At 39.7% G+C, this 16,366-nt stretch overlaps 1 protein-coding gene across 2 annotated transcripts in view; it reads left to right on the top strand.

The window, feature by feature from the left end:
* DPYSL4 (dihydropyrimidinase like 4) overlaps positions 1 to 16,366 on the top strand; it is a 186,158-nt gene that overhangs the window by 15,352 nt on the left and 154,440 nt on the right. For both annotated transcript variants that reach the window (XM_085606201.1, XM_085606200.1), the window contains exon 2: positions 11,595 to 11,683. In XM_085606201.1, coding sequence (XP_085462327.1) covers positions 11,595 to 11,683 — 89 coding nt within the window. The remainder of the gene's footprint in view (positions 1 to 11,594; positions 11,684 to 16,366) is intronic.

Below are 16,366 nucleotides of genomic sequence, written 5' to 3'. Positions count from 1 at the left end.
TTCAACGGCAGGGCTCTATTGTTCCAGCTCCTGTCACATTCAAGCTTCCCTCACAGGTCGACAGTTGCACATACTCAAAAGTTATATTAAATCTGACTAGGGCACCAAATCGGGTTTAATGCAACTATTAATTTAATACCCTGAAGTACTAACTTTAGTAGTCCTATTCAGATGTTAGCACAGCTGAATTGTCAGTGCATAACCCTGTATTCGCCAATGGGGCTACTAGCCTTCCCTCAGTTAAAATGACAATTTTGGGTTTTTTCCTCGAGGGCATATAAAATACATGCCCTGTATATATGCAGCAGCCTACCTTTGGACTCAATAGGGCTAACTAGGGGTGACCTAAATATATTAAAAAAGGGAGGTTTAGGGTTTGTCATTAGTTTAAATTATAAAGTTAAGTTAGCAACTTAAAACTGCTCTTCCAGGCTGTAGTGGTAAGCTGAGAGACTTGTTTTAATTTGTCACACTCTGGGTGGCACAATAAGTGTTGCAGTCCCTGGGGAACACTTTTCCTTACGTTGCCTGGGTACCCCTTTTACCACATACTAGGCATTTATGGGTAAGTTAAATTATGCCAATAGGGTGTAAACCAATCCAATATATATACTTTCAAGGGTCAGAGCACTCACGCTGAGGTCTGTTTAGCCAGGGACATCTTCAGGATTTTGGGGACCCTGGGCCAAACCTATTTTTGTGGGCCGTGTTCAGAGCAGCTTATAGTTTATGATTCAATTTGAGCTCTTACATATCCTCTTTATGCAGGTCGCTAATGGCGCACAGGCACTCAGATCCAAGTTCTAAATGTATTTACATCTAATATTCCGGGATAGTGATGTATATTATCAATATTGTAACACAGCAGCAGGTCATTAATTTTATTGCAAATCATTTCTTTGACATTCACCCATTTCTAATATGTGAGCTCCTGTTTTGAACTAAAAGATTTTATTATATATGTTGCATGAAACATAATCCCATTTCTGTGCAAAATGTCTGTTATAGACCTTTACACATGAATCACGTTAAAAATAAATTAAAGAAAAATGGTATTTAAAACAATCTGCTTCAGAATTACTCAAGGGGATTAGGGCAAGAACAGAGCTGTCTCTATAGGGGGTCCCCCCTCAAAAGGCTGTGGCCCTGGGCTAGAGCCCACTTTGCCCATGCCTTAAAACGTCTCTGTATTTAGCAGGTCTCAGAGCAGTTTCAGAGTTGAAAAATCAGCAGCATCAATCCAAAACATTTGGTGGTGATCATGCAAAAAGAGGCATTTCCGTACAGAACTAGACACAGAAATGACCTAAGCGGTGTGATTGAGAAGGGATTATGGCAGACCACTTTTGGCCTTGGAGATGTACATTTTCTCTTCTAATGTCATTGGCAGTTCTTCCTCATTAGGGTCTTCTTTTTCAACTGCCCCTGTTCCAGCTGATGGTTAGTCCGCTTGTGACAAGGCTTTCATTGTTAGTCTGGAAATTTAGAGGAAGCAGTCGCAAATCAGCTGACTTCTCTGAGGGTATTCAAGATTCCCATTCTCTCTCCTCCCATGATTTATACTTTTAACTCTACAATGGGCTTTTCCTTTAGTTCTAATGCACTTCAGTCCTGCCTCTTCAAACTGTAAAGTCTATTGATATCAAATTTATGACTTGAAATTAGCCTTTTTGATAGCAATTGCATCAGCTCATAGCATTAGGAGCTTTGCTCTGTGCAGCACATTTTTCAGTTTTTGATGATGTAGTTGATACCCCTAATATTACCTTCTATCCCAAAGTCTCTACCGCTTGACACAGAAGGTAGATCTGCTTGTGCTTTTATTGGAGAGTAAATTACAACAGTTTTTTTTCATCCTCAAGCCTCTTGAGAATAAGAGTTGACACATGTACTGGATGAAAAGAGATCGCTTATGTTTTACCTTAAATGTTTACAGGAGTTTAGTTGATTGTTTCACCTGTTATTGACCTTTGGTTCTGCAGGTCAGAATGAAAAAGCTTCCTCCATGATGGTTAGTAGGTGGATCAGGTCATCAGGAAGAGGTTCGACATCCACATGGGCAGAAGAGAGAATTGTTTCCCTTCCAGAGATCTGATGAGTAGCTACATGTGATTCTTAGAATAATTTTGTGGAGCATTACAGACTGCAAGGCATTTGGGCAGATGGAAGGAACTTTGGAGTTAATTTATTAAGTTCAATTCTGTCATTAAAACTCCTTCCTGTTGCTATTTAATTTCATTAAAACAATAGGTGCCACAAAATGCATTTTGTTTTGGTCTTTTCTTTTTTGCTGCAGTCCAGATTTGCTTTCATATCTCTCAAACATAATGATTGGGAGAAGCAATACAGGCCATGGAAGTAGTGTCCCAATTACTTACATTTAACCTTTATTACTCTTGGTCTTAATTTCCACATATCAGCCACTGTAATCTGCCTGTCCCCCTCTCATCTATCAAGCTTTCCTCTATCTTTGGGTATGGCAGGACAATGTTAGGAATTTAAGTTTTTAATGGCACCCTGCAGTGGTGGGTGGGCCTTTCATTTGCATTATTTCTTGGATTTTCCTGTCTCAAGGTGGATTCAACCTCAGAAGTAATGGCTGGTGTGAGGACATCAGATTCGAGATTAATAAAGATTGCTGGTGAGTAATTAGGACATTACCTCATAGGGCTTTTACTGGTGCCTCCTTTTATAGAAAAGAAATACAACTATTATTCACAATGATTTCAATAACATAATAACAATGTGATTGTAATAGACTTAAACACTTCTATACACTAGTTCCTCCTGGGACCTTTGGGTTTTTTATTCTGCAGTGCAAGCCGGTAAACCACAAGGGGAAATCAGGGCCATGGAGCAAAAGTGTGGTCTTGAAATTTATCTGGCCAGCTTGTTGGGTTGTAGGTCTGCAGAAAAAGGCAGAGGTCTCAGTGTACACATGAACAATCTGTTTTTCACGTGTCCTTTGCAGCATTAGCATTTGTCATTGATGTTCTCTGTTGCTCAGTTGGTTTTACATTATTGTGCCACGACATTCAGCATTTTCCACAGTGATATTGGCTCTTGTTGCTGGAAGCACTTCCATTGACATACAGAATAATGAATATCTTAACATGGTGGTTCATTTTAAGGATGTCATAAATGGCTGTCTGCAGTGTTGTTGAAGGTCGTAGACTTATATGTTAAACGAAAAATTATCCCAAACTCATAACTTTGAGATGGTGTCGGCAGTGGCACCCCCCTGCAGTGCCAAACAACGGAATACTGCAAATGGCACATTTGAGTTGAGCCTGCAGCATTAAGATGAACTGAAACTAACAGTGTTCAATTATTATCTGCATGCAATGTTATTAGATGTGTAGACCCTCTCAAGCCCTCAGGTTCTGGGAATGGGATGGCTACATGTCCAGACAAACTGGTTAAAGACTGCATCTGAGTGCTAGCCAAAGATATTTTTCCTGCTTAATCGATCATTCATATAGAGAGGTGTCTGGCATAAAGACTTAAAACAAGCAAAGCTGTACTTTTAATACAAATATTAATAGGGTTATTACAAGTCATGCGGTCCTTGGGACTGCCATACTCGTGGCGGTGAGCTGACCACCACTACCCGATGGTCTGACCGGTTTATTATGATGGTGGCAGTGGGACTGCCACAAATCCGCCGCCTCGGCCAGGATCCAGGATCCCACAACAGTGGATTGCAGCAAGAGGCCTGAATCTGCTGGCAGTGCCAATGACATCGCAGCCAAACATATTACGACTTGCATTTCCACCTCCCATTTCTGGTGGTGGAAACACAGGTAATGGGGCCCTAACAAGGCCCCTGAACGAATCTGGCCATGGGGATGTATGCAGACGGCACATATTGTGCCCTCCTACAATTGCACTTTCATGCATTCATTGTTGATATGTATGCCATGGTGCATGCCACACAGTGCCACAGAGTGCACGTATGTGCAGCAGGCTCTCTCAACACGGCGGTATGTTCTCCTATAAGCCTTACATCCCCACCGCCATGACACCACAGCAGCACCGCCCGCCCGCTCTGGATTAAACTCATAATCTAGTGGGCGGGTACACCACAGGCTTGGCGGTCCTCCAGGGACTGCAATGGTGGTCGTCCCACATGAAAACCGCAAAACTCCTAATAAGCCCCTAAGTAGATAACTATCCAGCCAATTTAAAACTAGTTTCTACACTTACAGCCTTGTTTAAAATCATCATAGATGAAGTCTGCAAACAAATACAAGATAATGTATAGAAAGTGAAGTTCTTAGATGATGCACAATCCGGCTTCTGCCGCCTGCATGGAATGGAAACAGTCATTATCTGGATACTCGTGATGGTGCTAGAGCGCAGAAATAAGGCCACACAACAGCAATTGCATTACTAGACCTATCAGCAGCCCTTGGTACCATGTGTCATGGAATACTCTTTACAATACTAAAATAATGGCCTAATATTATAGTTTGAGTATGGTCATAGCTAAAATCATTCTTCAGAGAGCATTTGTGATTGTTAAAATTGGCAAACACTGCTCGCAAACCACACTGTGAGAATGTGGAGTACCCCAGGGTTCATCAAAATTCCGTTTGTTGTTTCATCTCTACATGCTCCCTTTGGCACATTTAATAAAGGAAAGAGAATTTCAGTGTGAGTTATATGTATATGATATGCAACTACTTTTTGAAAGGAAACAAAGAGTTTGCTCTTATGCCTTATGTATATTGCTTATCAAAGTGAGATAACTAGTAAATGCAACAACTTTATAATAATCCTTAATTTTATAGTTTATTTGTAGTTTATGCCACCAGTGCTTAGCAGCTGATAATACAACAGTAGAGGCATTAAATTATATTGCAGTATAATTACATTTATGTAGTTCTTACTTCTCCTCATGAGGAATTGCAGCTCTTTATGGCACTTAGAATGCTACAGTGCCTCCCAAGGTTAGTGTTTAATTTAGTGGCTATTCCTGTGTTTTCTGAAGAAACCCTTAAATGCATTACCCCAGTTTGTGTGTCCTAGATTCAGAAGAAGGTAGATGTCATCGCTAGCAGACATTAGGGGTGTGTTAGTTTGTATGAATTTATGGTGGAGTGAATTGTCAGGCTAGAGGAACCTCTTAAGATGAATATATTGCTGACAAGTAATGATCAATTTGTAGGAAGAAAGAGGTTATGGGCGATGCATTGAAGCATGGTCACTTCACACAAGCACAACAGAAAAGTAAGCCAGAAGACATGAAGTTTTGTGTAGGAGTCGAATAAGGGGAGCATGGCATGCTGAGGTTGACAGGTATTCAATAGTCATATATCAAGATCCTCTTTTTTTGTAGAAATTATGCAATATAGTGGAATGAAGCTTGTTGAAGTTGGTGCCATTTGACCAGGTGATAGAGTATTTGGGTGGGTGATAGCAATTTATTTTACATTTAATTATACAGTGACAGGGTGAGAAGGAGTTATTTTGACTAGTAAGATTGATTGAGTTCTTGCATAAGATTTTGATAAATTGGGCAGATCTTCTGTTTGGACTGAGTAGGCTTTAGTCATGTGTTTTTTCTTGTTTTCTAGAAGATGGCTTGTCCAGATGTCCATGATAGTCAGGTTGGGAATAATTTACTAGTAACCATTATTCTTAAATTCCAGTGGTATGTTAGTGGGTCATTTTTTTGCTAGGAGTGAATTCAATAATTTGGTAGACTATACAGGAAAAAGTAGGGCTACAGACACTTTTCTTTTCGTAAAGAGAAATTATTTATCACAGTGGTCATTTTGAGAGAGAATCCGGGTGGAGAGTATTTGTTGACTGTGAGAAAGTCATCCTTTTTGGCTCTGATCACCTCCATTTCTTGACTGATACTGGTGGTAACTGACTCTGACTGTGGCCTGGGCTCTGCTAAGCAGGCCCAGGGACAGTGCTCTGATGAAAAAGGTGTATGGCAATTAGGTATAATTAAAATTGGCAATGACAGACCCTGTAACTCCCTAGTGTATAATAAGGCAAGGGGAATCAAATTACCCATAAATCCCTGAAATATAGTAGGGCAGGTGGGTTTAGACGCCCAGTCAATTTCCTGCACTGAAGTGTGCACTGCTGTGTGCCTACCGTCATTTTTAAAGGCAGCCCTGCTTTTCAGACTGTTTTCAAAAAGTAAATTGCATGCAAATTTGATTTTTAAATATAAGTCACGTCTAAGGCCTTCCCTAGGTGCCCCAGGTGTGGGGTGCCATTTAGCTATAAGCAAGGACATTATAAAATATGTTTTATATGCCCTGGTGAGGGAACTGTCAATTTTGATTTCCCCCATAGGCTAACATTGGAATATGTTATTTAAGTATAACTATTGCAAGGAAGGAGCTAAAATATCATTCAAAGACTTAAAAGACGGGCAATGATAAATCCAATAACTTCCCACTGTTGCATTTATCATAACTAGTACAGAAAATAAGTTATAGAACTTTCTTCTCCGTGAGCCAAAATCCAGCCTTCAAGCAGCCTTTCCTCATTGGTCAGCCTTAAAAGGTTTCGCCAGGCTGCTTTGATGAGGTGATAACTGTCCACATAGAGCAGAGGTTATCTGATGAGGAGAGCTCTGCTGGTGCAAAGAACAGGCCAGGTCTGGGGTAGGGTAAATCAAACTGGGCTTCGAAGAGAGCAGGACAGTAAGGAGTGCCAGCCAGACCTACCCCCTCTTCCTGTAACCCAGGCCAGATGGCAGACCCGGCAATGGAATTTTCAGGAGGGGGAGTGCAATGCTTTGTGGGACAAGAAAATGCCACACTTTGGAGGAAGCTGTCATGCTTTTATGTGGCACCTTGCACCTCATTGGACAGGAGTGCTCCCTAGTTGTCACCCCAGTTTATTGAATTAATATGTGAGAGCTGCATAGCAACTCAGATTTCCTGCCTGAGACTACAATCCAGAAGGATTGTCCTGCTGGATCCCTGATCTGCACTTCACAGGATTGCTCCCTAGGGGACTGCTCTTGTTGCATACTTGGAACTACAGCCCTGAGGACTTTTTCTTGCTTCAACAATGATTAAGGAGTGGACTCCCTGAAAGAAACTGGTTAACAGAGCTTCCCAGCACCATCTCCCTCAAGATGTCCCCAGCCTGGAGTGCGTCCAGGGGGCTTTTAAAGATATGGCCAGGTGCATCGTGGGAACTGTAGTTCCAAACTACCAAGGAACATCTCAGAGCTTAAGGACCCTAGGATTTGTGTTTTGGACACTTTGAACCCTCAAGAGAAACATCAGGAAGAAGTTCCAGAAGTTCGGAGAAGTTTGGAGGAACTTTTGGAAAAAGTTCCATAAGTGGGCCGACCTGAAGTTGAGAATCTAGCCGACGACCTTCAACCATGACGCAGCCTGGATTTCAGGTTTCTTGCGCTGAAAGCCCCAGAGCTCCAGACTTTCAGGAACTGACCCCAGGGCCTCATGGAAAAGCAATCCAACGATGTTGCATCTCAATCGGCCTAGTGGAAGGGATCGCAGGACGTCAATAGAAAATCCTCCATAAAAGTTTCTAGGTCCAAAGGTAACATTGTGACTGGAGCCTCCCACTTAGTGTATCTGACCAGGGCTCCATTGCCTCAAACTTTGACTTTGTCCCGGCCAAGCACAATAAAGTGGTTAATCTATAAAAGTTCATATCTCTGGTTCCCTATAATTGATTTTTGTCATTTTGATGTAATTTACAGATACAAATATTTTCTATTTTTATAAATTGGCGCAGGATTTTTATTGCAAGTTGTGTCTTACTTATTTAATGTATTGGTGTTTTTAACATACCTGTCTCCTGAGTTAAGCTTGCTTGCTTGCAGCCAGCTACCAAGGGTTGAGCCAGGGGCTAATGTATTGAGGCTTTGTCTGGACCTTATATTGCATGGGTGGCCTTCTTGTTAGTGGTAGGTGCATACTTACCCCTACTAATAACTAATCCTCCAACATTGATTTTCATCTTTTGGAATTCAGGATCTTTATTGTGTATTACTGTGTCAGTGATGCATAATTGGGTGATTAACATCTTCTTGCAATCAATAACTAGTGGAGAGCCTTCAAGGCAGGATAAATGTGTGTGTGTGTGTGTGTGTGCATGCCTTTATATGTAAAAGTAATCTTGTGGCTGAGTTCTGAATTATTTGAAGTCATCTCGTGGTTTAGAGAGGAATCGTTGGTATAGCCATCCATGATAGTAGAAGAATTCTCATGAATATTTATGGTGGGTATTATTCTAAAGTACAGCCTGCTGGATTGCTGAGTTTCACAATATCCCCAAATTCTATCCAAAGAATGATAGAGATGAATACATTTTTGTGATTGCTTGTTAAAGGTGACATCGCCAATTGTCAACTGGTTCTCTTGTTTCCTCTGATAGAGATGAATACCTTTGTTGGATTGCTTGTATAACGTGGCATCTCCATGTAGCAACTGTTTCGCTTGTTTCCCAGGTATGAGTCAAAGGTGTCTGCTGTGGTGGTGCAGTGAGCTGTCATTTTCTTGCAGAATCCTTGAGAGTTAGGAATGGCTGTTTAACTGCTTTCAGTACATTGGAATTCTTTTTATATTTCATGGCATTCTTTGCCTGGGCATTTGGCATTGTAGATCCTGCTTGAATCATGTATTTTCTTTGGCTATTTGATGTCTGATTAACACCTTCTGTTATGCCTATGTAGATGCATTTTGTCAAGAGAGCTCTTTGTCTTCTGGCAGAGATGTTGCACTGTTGAAATTTTTCCTTTTATCTTTTTAGGTATTCTTTCATCTAAGGGAGTTTCTTTTTCAGTTTGGCACATTTCTAGATTGATTGTTGTTAGACCAGGCATCCTTGGTGCGGTTTCCGCTATCTTTTTGCCTCAACCTGCTATATTTTGTTTGTTATGCTGGACTTCGTTTATGCTGGTTTATGTACTCAGTGCACTTTACTACTGCTGATCAGTGCTACGGTGCAAGAGCCCCCTGTGCAAATTGTAATTCTTGTTGGCTCTCCATGATTGGTATGTTTGGTTTATTGTTAAGTCCCTAGTAAAGTGCACTGTGTGTGCCCAGGGCCTGTAAATCAAATGCTACTAGGGGGCCTGCAACACTGGTTGTGCCACCCACATGAGTAGCCATGTTAACTTGTCCCAAGCCTGTCAATGCAGTGTCTGTGAGTGCAAGTTTAACCAGCCATGGGACCTGGAAAGTGCACCTTCTTGCCAGGCACTAACATTCCCTTTTACTACATGTATGGCACCCCTAAGGTAGGCCCAGGGTACCCCCATAGGCACGGTGCTGTGTATGTGAAAGGTAGGACATGTACAGGTGTATTGTACATGTCCTGATAGTGCAAGACTGTCAATTTTGTTTTTCACTATTGCAAGGTCTAGTTCTCCCATAGATTATCATTGGAGCAACACTTGATCAATAGTAGTTTATAGTGTTTAAGTTCTTTTTTATATTCCTTTTTAGCATATTCCTGGTACCTGTTTCTCCATGTCCACGCCTTCAACTTGCATTGCTCTTTTGGCTTGGACTAGCAGTTTGCTGTACCTGGGAGCAGGAAAGTGTACCTAGTGGGAGATGCTTTTTTTCTGCAAGTACCTTGTCTAGAGCTGCTTTTATCCACTTATCAAAAACCGACATGTTGACATTGATATCTGCCGACAGTGGCAGGTGAGTATAAATTGTGTGTTGCTAAGGCCAGGAAAGCTAGGATGCGAGGTAGAATGTTTGCAGTTGTGACACCAAAAGCATGGAATGCTGTTCCCATCTAACTCAGAGCAGAAAACCACCTGACGCCTTTCAGAAAAGCTCTCAGAACGTTTTGATTTTAACCGCTCCGACTCAGATGTTTACAGATTTCTGTATCAACGCTGAGAAACCCCCTCAATAAAACCTATGCTAACTAATATAGAGCATGCTATCTCAGTCAGCCCAGTGACAGTATGGTGTAGGTCATGAGAGATCATGCCTGATAAGATGGCATTCGGTTGAGTCATTTGAGGTTTGTCAAATCAGATGTTTACATTGGCAATGATGCATAGTATGGAGTGGGTGATATTAATCTGATATTGGATCCTAGAAGTTGTACATAAAAATTCCTTTATTGATTGGAGGTCTGTTTAGAAAGAGGAAGTTGCAGATGAAGGTAGGACTAAAAGTGTTTGAAGGATTCAAAACCTTGTATTATCGTGTATTGACAGTAGAAGTAGGGAGTTATTTCACCAACATATGTCTGAAGGTCAGTATAAACTGCCATTTAGAACTTGTCAGAATGTCTGAACCACAGTAAATCAGCAGTACATTTCTTCTTCAAAACTTACAGCTCCACTGACTCATTGAGTGGTGAGCAACTATAAGGGTCTTGATGAAAGACTATCAGATGGATCCATTGTCAGAAACGTCTTCCCCGAGGCTAACCCATCTCAGTGCCACTAGCCCTTTGCTTTGTAAAGCTTGCCTTATTTAGACCATGCATTCCAACGTGATTTTTTGTGCCTAGGACTGACATGTGAGACTGGACGATCCTGTGCAGGAAAAAATCAACAATGCCTCCACACACAGGGAGAAAATTTCCTTCACATCAATTCCACAGATGTTTGTATTTCAGAAAAATCGCCACTTTGGTTCTTTGTTTCTAAAATACTGAACCAACACTTTGCAAACAGACCACCTTGGAATGGTAGTTGGCTGGCATCACACTTTGCCATCAGTGCTTCGGTTGAATAGGAGGGAGATCTTTCGGCAAAACGTTCCCCACCAATCCAGCCAAAATTTCCTAATTTACCCATTGGGGGATTCACCGACCACCTTTAAAACTCATAATTAGGCCTTGTGAAATCTGAACTATGCGACAGTCATTGAGGTAATTCTGGTAAATTCATGTTACCTATGTGATGTGAAATAACCAATTACGCCCATTCGAATAATTTGTGAAATTTGGGGCAAAAATGCCTAATGAAAAAACACAAGAACAGAGCTTGAGTAGCTACTGGCAGTTATTGTTCATGTTCTTTTATGTTTATATCGATTTTCTTAGCACAAAATGCATCTCTTGGTCCAGTTTGACTACATGCTAATTTACGCTTCTGGCTTAATTCAGCATAATCTCTTGTAATTTGCTGTTGCTTTGTCTGATTGCACTACTGCAAGTTTTGTGATTTACACCCACTGCTACTCATAATAACCCCTGTTATCTTTTTTAATTTAGTTATGGATTAATTAAAATATGTTTTAGCACTTTCACAATGTTTACACTCACCAATGTATAGGGGCTGTTGTCACAAACAGTTTTTGTCTGCGCTATTAAAATTCATCAGTCATAAATGCAAGCAGTGTTGTTTTGTTAGCAGTAACTTGCAAAGATCTTAAAGCTAGAACCACATTACAACATTTAATATTTTTTTCGTTGTTTTCTTAATAAATAATATTTTTCACATTAAATGTAATTACAGTTTCACTGCCAGTAAACAGAAATGAAACTGATACAAAATGGTTTATGTGATAGTCTCACTTGCATTAATGACAACGTGTGGTGTGTTTAATGTGGTGAGCATCTTATTTAAAGTTTCTAAAGTTTTCCACAAAACTATCATCTTGTTTTAGAGTGACCGACTGCTGATCAAAGGGGGAAAAATAGTCAATGATGACCAGTCTTTCCTTGCGGATCTATATGTTGAAGATGGGGTGATCAAGTAAGTTATCTGAGAATAGTAATTATTTTCTTAATATGTATAGCTATTATTGCTTACAATTTAAAATGTCTTTTTACAAACCCTTTACTATTAATGCACTCAAATACAACCGACCCAGAGCTTATACATTAGCAGGAAAATAGAAAAATAGAGTAATAAAAAATGTTGTCAGAAACAGGTTGCTATTAAGTCTTCCAGCAAAAACAATCTCTGCAGGAGAAAGGTAAGAGAATGCGCTCCTGGAAAATAAGACTTATATATTCTTCTGGATGTAGTGGAGTAAATGATCTGCAATGTCAAATTGGTAAATTAATCATATGTTTGAGTTTATAAGAAAGCAAGACACTGCTTAAGGGTAGATGCATATATTGCTAAAAAGCTATACTTAAGCAAACAATTTAACTCATCATAGATGTGTAATGTGTTTAGAAATGTCATAGCATGGGCATCCACAAATTATGCATTGTTGTAGAATGAGGCAATAGGACAATAATAGAAGCACAGAACATCAACTATAAAGAAATTAGAAGCAACACTGATACCACTTGAAGGATAAGTAACTGATAATCAGTCTGTAGTTGAAATAATTCAGTGTATGTATGAAGTTACTTCCCACAGGGGATCAGGATATTAAACCAATACCACTTAATTAATGCAACTATCCATAGTATTAATCAAATCAATTGCTAGAAGAATGAATTCAGCAGAACTTTCTTGATAGAAAAACATTCAATAGTACAACATAGGCATTGTTTTAAAATACACGCGTCATTTCTCATGATGATCAGACGTTTAGTAGTTTCTGGTTCACCTTTAGACACATACAACTTGATGAAGGCTAACCTAGGAACCCTTCATATTTTTGATATATATAGAAGTTCCACTTGATTTTCATGTTTAACATCTGGGGATGTCAGGCATGAATGGTTTTTGTAACAAACAAAACAGTTTCTGGTATGGTATAAAGTGAACAGTTCTGTTTCATGATTCTTGTGTTCTAGAATACACAATTTGCAGTGGTGATGAAATGTTTCTTGAATGAAGCCTTTTTCATGTATGCAATTTCAGACCACTTACAACACTTTATAAAAGTATAGAAGAAAACACTCCAGTAGTTCAGAAATCATTAAAGAGATTTTCACCATTTACTCAAAAACAGATCTCATCAATGTCTTCCCTCCCGCTCCACAGATCTGTGCCTTGATACCCTTCCCTGCACCTTTCTATGTACATTCTATCTTCACTTATATGAATGACTTGTTCACACTGTCACTCTCTCTTTCTTTATCTCTCTCACTTTCTTTTTCTCTCACTCTCTCTCAGGCAAGTGTTAAAGAGCTATGGAGTGACTGAAATATGTTAAACTGGTACAATGTAACACTAAAAATAAATAAAGAATAATTATGATGTGTATCCTAACAATGATAAAAAGAGATTCCCAGTGGCTCTATATTAGTTCAACCTTTTGAATGGATCAATTGTATTCCTAGTATGTCATATTACTCACACATGAATGAGAAGAAGGACACATTTAAAAATAAGTTGGACTCAACAAAGATTTCCAATTAAAAAAATCTAAACTTCATAGAGGAATGAGAATGTGAGGAACCAACATGATTTTTGAAGCAAATTTTGGTGAAACGTACATTAGAACAGAAAATATATATAGTATTTCCTCAATCTTTTTTTGTCTAGAACAGCAGATTTATCCTAGCTAACACTACAAACCTCCAAAATAACACATTTCTATAAGCATGGTAAGGAATGTAGAGTTAACACCTTTGTCCAGGAGGCAGAAGATGGATAGGGTCAACATAAGGACAAAATAACTTATAACTGCATTCCTTTTCCTGTGTAATAAATACCTTTACAAAATGAACCATTAACAATAGTTCAGAAAATATTAGGATTGAGTATAAAGAATCACACAACTTATAAGAATTGTGTGTAAAGGGTGATTACATTTTGAGTGTAGTCGTCATTATGCCTCTGAAGAAATTGCTTCAATTAGGTCAAGTCAATATTATTTATTTTGGCAATAAGCCACAAAAGACAATCAATTATACGACTACAACAGGATTTAGTGCAGGAAAAAATAAGAGAGGAATAAATAGATTAAAAATAATTTTTAAGAAAAACATTAAAAACAGCCTTATATCGGTAATAAAAACATACTGTTTAAAAATGCATGCCTTAATACCATTCACTAGAATACCAAGACAATCAGTACAAAATCAGTATGTATAAATCAGTAGCTTAGTACAAAGCGCTGGGCTATGGAATGTTAACTGCAGCAGGGAGCAAAACGTGTTTGCGCCTTATGCACCATATTGCAAATAGATACATAGAGACTGCAAATACAGTGTGCTGGCTGGTGTCAGTTTCAAGAATTTTAAGGGCCTCCTCATGCTGGACCATCCCCACATTCCTGCAGATGGGGATTAGCCATTTTGCCCTTGCCAGCCTATAGTCTTGGCAAAGTTAGAGGACATGGGCCAAGGTTTAATCAGCCCTCTATTTTGTCTCAACAAACCCATCTGTGGGCATATGTGTGCATGGGGAGAGGCCCATGTCTAAATTGAACACAGAGCTTTCTGGACAGGTTTGGTTCTATTTCATCTAGGAACTCTTCAGCTTTAAAATAATCTTAATGTTGTATCAAATCATTTGTTAGTGCTCCCAAGGTTGGGCTCATTAAAGAGTGCCTAGTTTGTGATTCTTATAGCTCACTCTAAGTTCTAGTTTGGAGATTTGGCTACAAGCCTCTACGGGGTGTTCCCAAAGTCTACCTTTCCTCATACTCTGGAGGGTATCCGTGAAATATTTAATCCAGGGTTAGTCCCCTGTATGGCAAGTATCTCTCTCAAACCACAACAGTAAGAGGATAACTCAATGGTTGTCCAAATTCTTCTGCAGTACATTAGGGGCCTAATGGTAATCATTTCAGAAATTGGTCTAGCACCCATATCCAGCCTTAGTGGTATCAGCGGAGTGCTTACTGGAAGGTTCAACAGTTGCCTCAGAAATCAGTCCTGTGCAAGAACCAGGGCATTAAGGGTCATGTGACCCCAGAGTTCGGCACCATAAAGCACAGTTCCCAATGCTTTAGATGCATAGATCTGCATTACCAGGAAGACAGACTTAAAAAAAGGACACCCAAGAATCCCTCAGCAGACCACCAATGTTTTGAGTCTTTGTCTAGAGGTATGTGCTGATCAATCTATCCGTTCAGTGATGGTGAACCCCAAGTACACAAATGTGTGTACACGCTCAAGTGGTATTCCCTTTTAAGTAGGATTGGGATGTGTTGAACAGCATGGATTAATCACCATAAGCTTTAATTAAACATTTGAAAGGAGAGACAGAGAAGAAAGAGCTTCTCTAGCTATGTTACAATAATAGTTTAGCACAACAGGAAATACTAAGAGTAAGCCAGCATTAGAAACCCAGAAAAAAAGGTCTATTTGTAAAATGGCATGAATGATTTTTGCAAGCACTGAAGAAGCGGAAAGGTCACTTCAGTCACCATGAACCTGATGCATGTAACAAGCAAATTCTCAGTCTACTCAACAATATAAATAGATCTAAGTTGATGAGACAGTCTAAATGTACCACACCCTTGTGGAACATAAACATACAAGGCTATACTGTTCTCCATTCTGGTGAGATTGTGATTCGAGTGTTTCCAGAGAGAATTTAAGACGAGAAATAAAACAAAAATAATTAGAGCAATTAAGATGTGTTGGAAGGAAACCAAGTCATACCGCTGGAATTTTCCTAAAAAGAATAAAGTGTTTAAAACATTCAGACCTGCAATAATGTGTACTGCGTGGGAATATAAGGGTCAAAGACCAACAGCCACACAACTATTCAGAGTACCATTGTGTGAATACAGTGAGTCCCAACATCATTATGCAGAGTTCCTTTTCTGAGTCAAAGCCATTTTTGGTCAAAGCCACAGTAAAAGACATAAGTGAACTCAATTAAACAGATGGAATCTGAAAAGACATATTAACAGTACCTTGATAAGAAGCCAAATAGACGAACAGTACAAGGAGAGTGGGTTTAGACTTGGTGAATGAATGTTCCTCCCTTAGGGGCATATTTATAAGCCCATTGCACCACTGGAGCTTCCCTTTTTTGATGCGGTGGCACAGTGTACTGGCCCATATTTACAAGACCACACAAAGCCACCCTGCATGGCTTTTATGGCCTTGTAAACATGGCCCCTTTTCACGCATTACTCTGCGTGAAAGGGTCGTTTCAAGGGTGTTGCTATGGGTGTTCCCACGCAACACCCATGGATTCCAATGCATTCATAGATTTTCAAGGTTTTCAAAACCTGGGATTGTGTCAGATTCTAATGCCTCCCCAGGGGAGATGTAAAAGTGATGCAACGAGAAGAAATACCTTTATTTCTCCTTGTTGTTTCCTGTTTATATGTGTGCTACATTCTGCAGCATACATACAAGGAGGAAAATGCCATCAATGATTGGTTTTGTGTCGGAAGGTGTTCCTTCCTGCATAAAAAACAAACATCCCTGCAAAACAGGCACCCTTGCACCATGGTGCAAGGGTGCCTCCATTGATACTAGACAGCCTATTGTGCGCAAGCGCAGGGGAAAGCACAGGGATGTGTTGTATTGTTGTAAATACGACACATCCCTGCACTTTCCTAATGAC

This window comes from Triturus cristatus, chromosome 1_2 (genome assembly GCF_964204655.1).
Source record: "Triturus cristatus chromosome 1_2, aTriCri1.1, whole genome shotgun sequence".
In the NCBI taxonomy this organism is placed as follows: domain Eukaryota; kingdom Metazoa; phylum Chordata; class Amphibia; order Caudata; family Salamandridae; genus Triturus; species Triturus cristatus.
The sequence above is the reverse complement of the archived record's forward strand: the minus strand, read 5'-3'. Positions and strand labels throughout refer to the sequence as shown.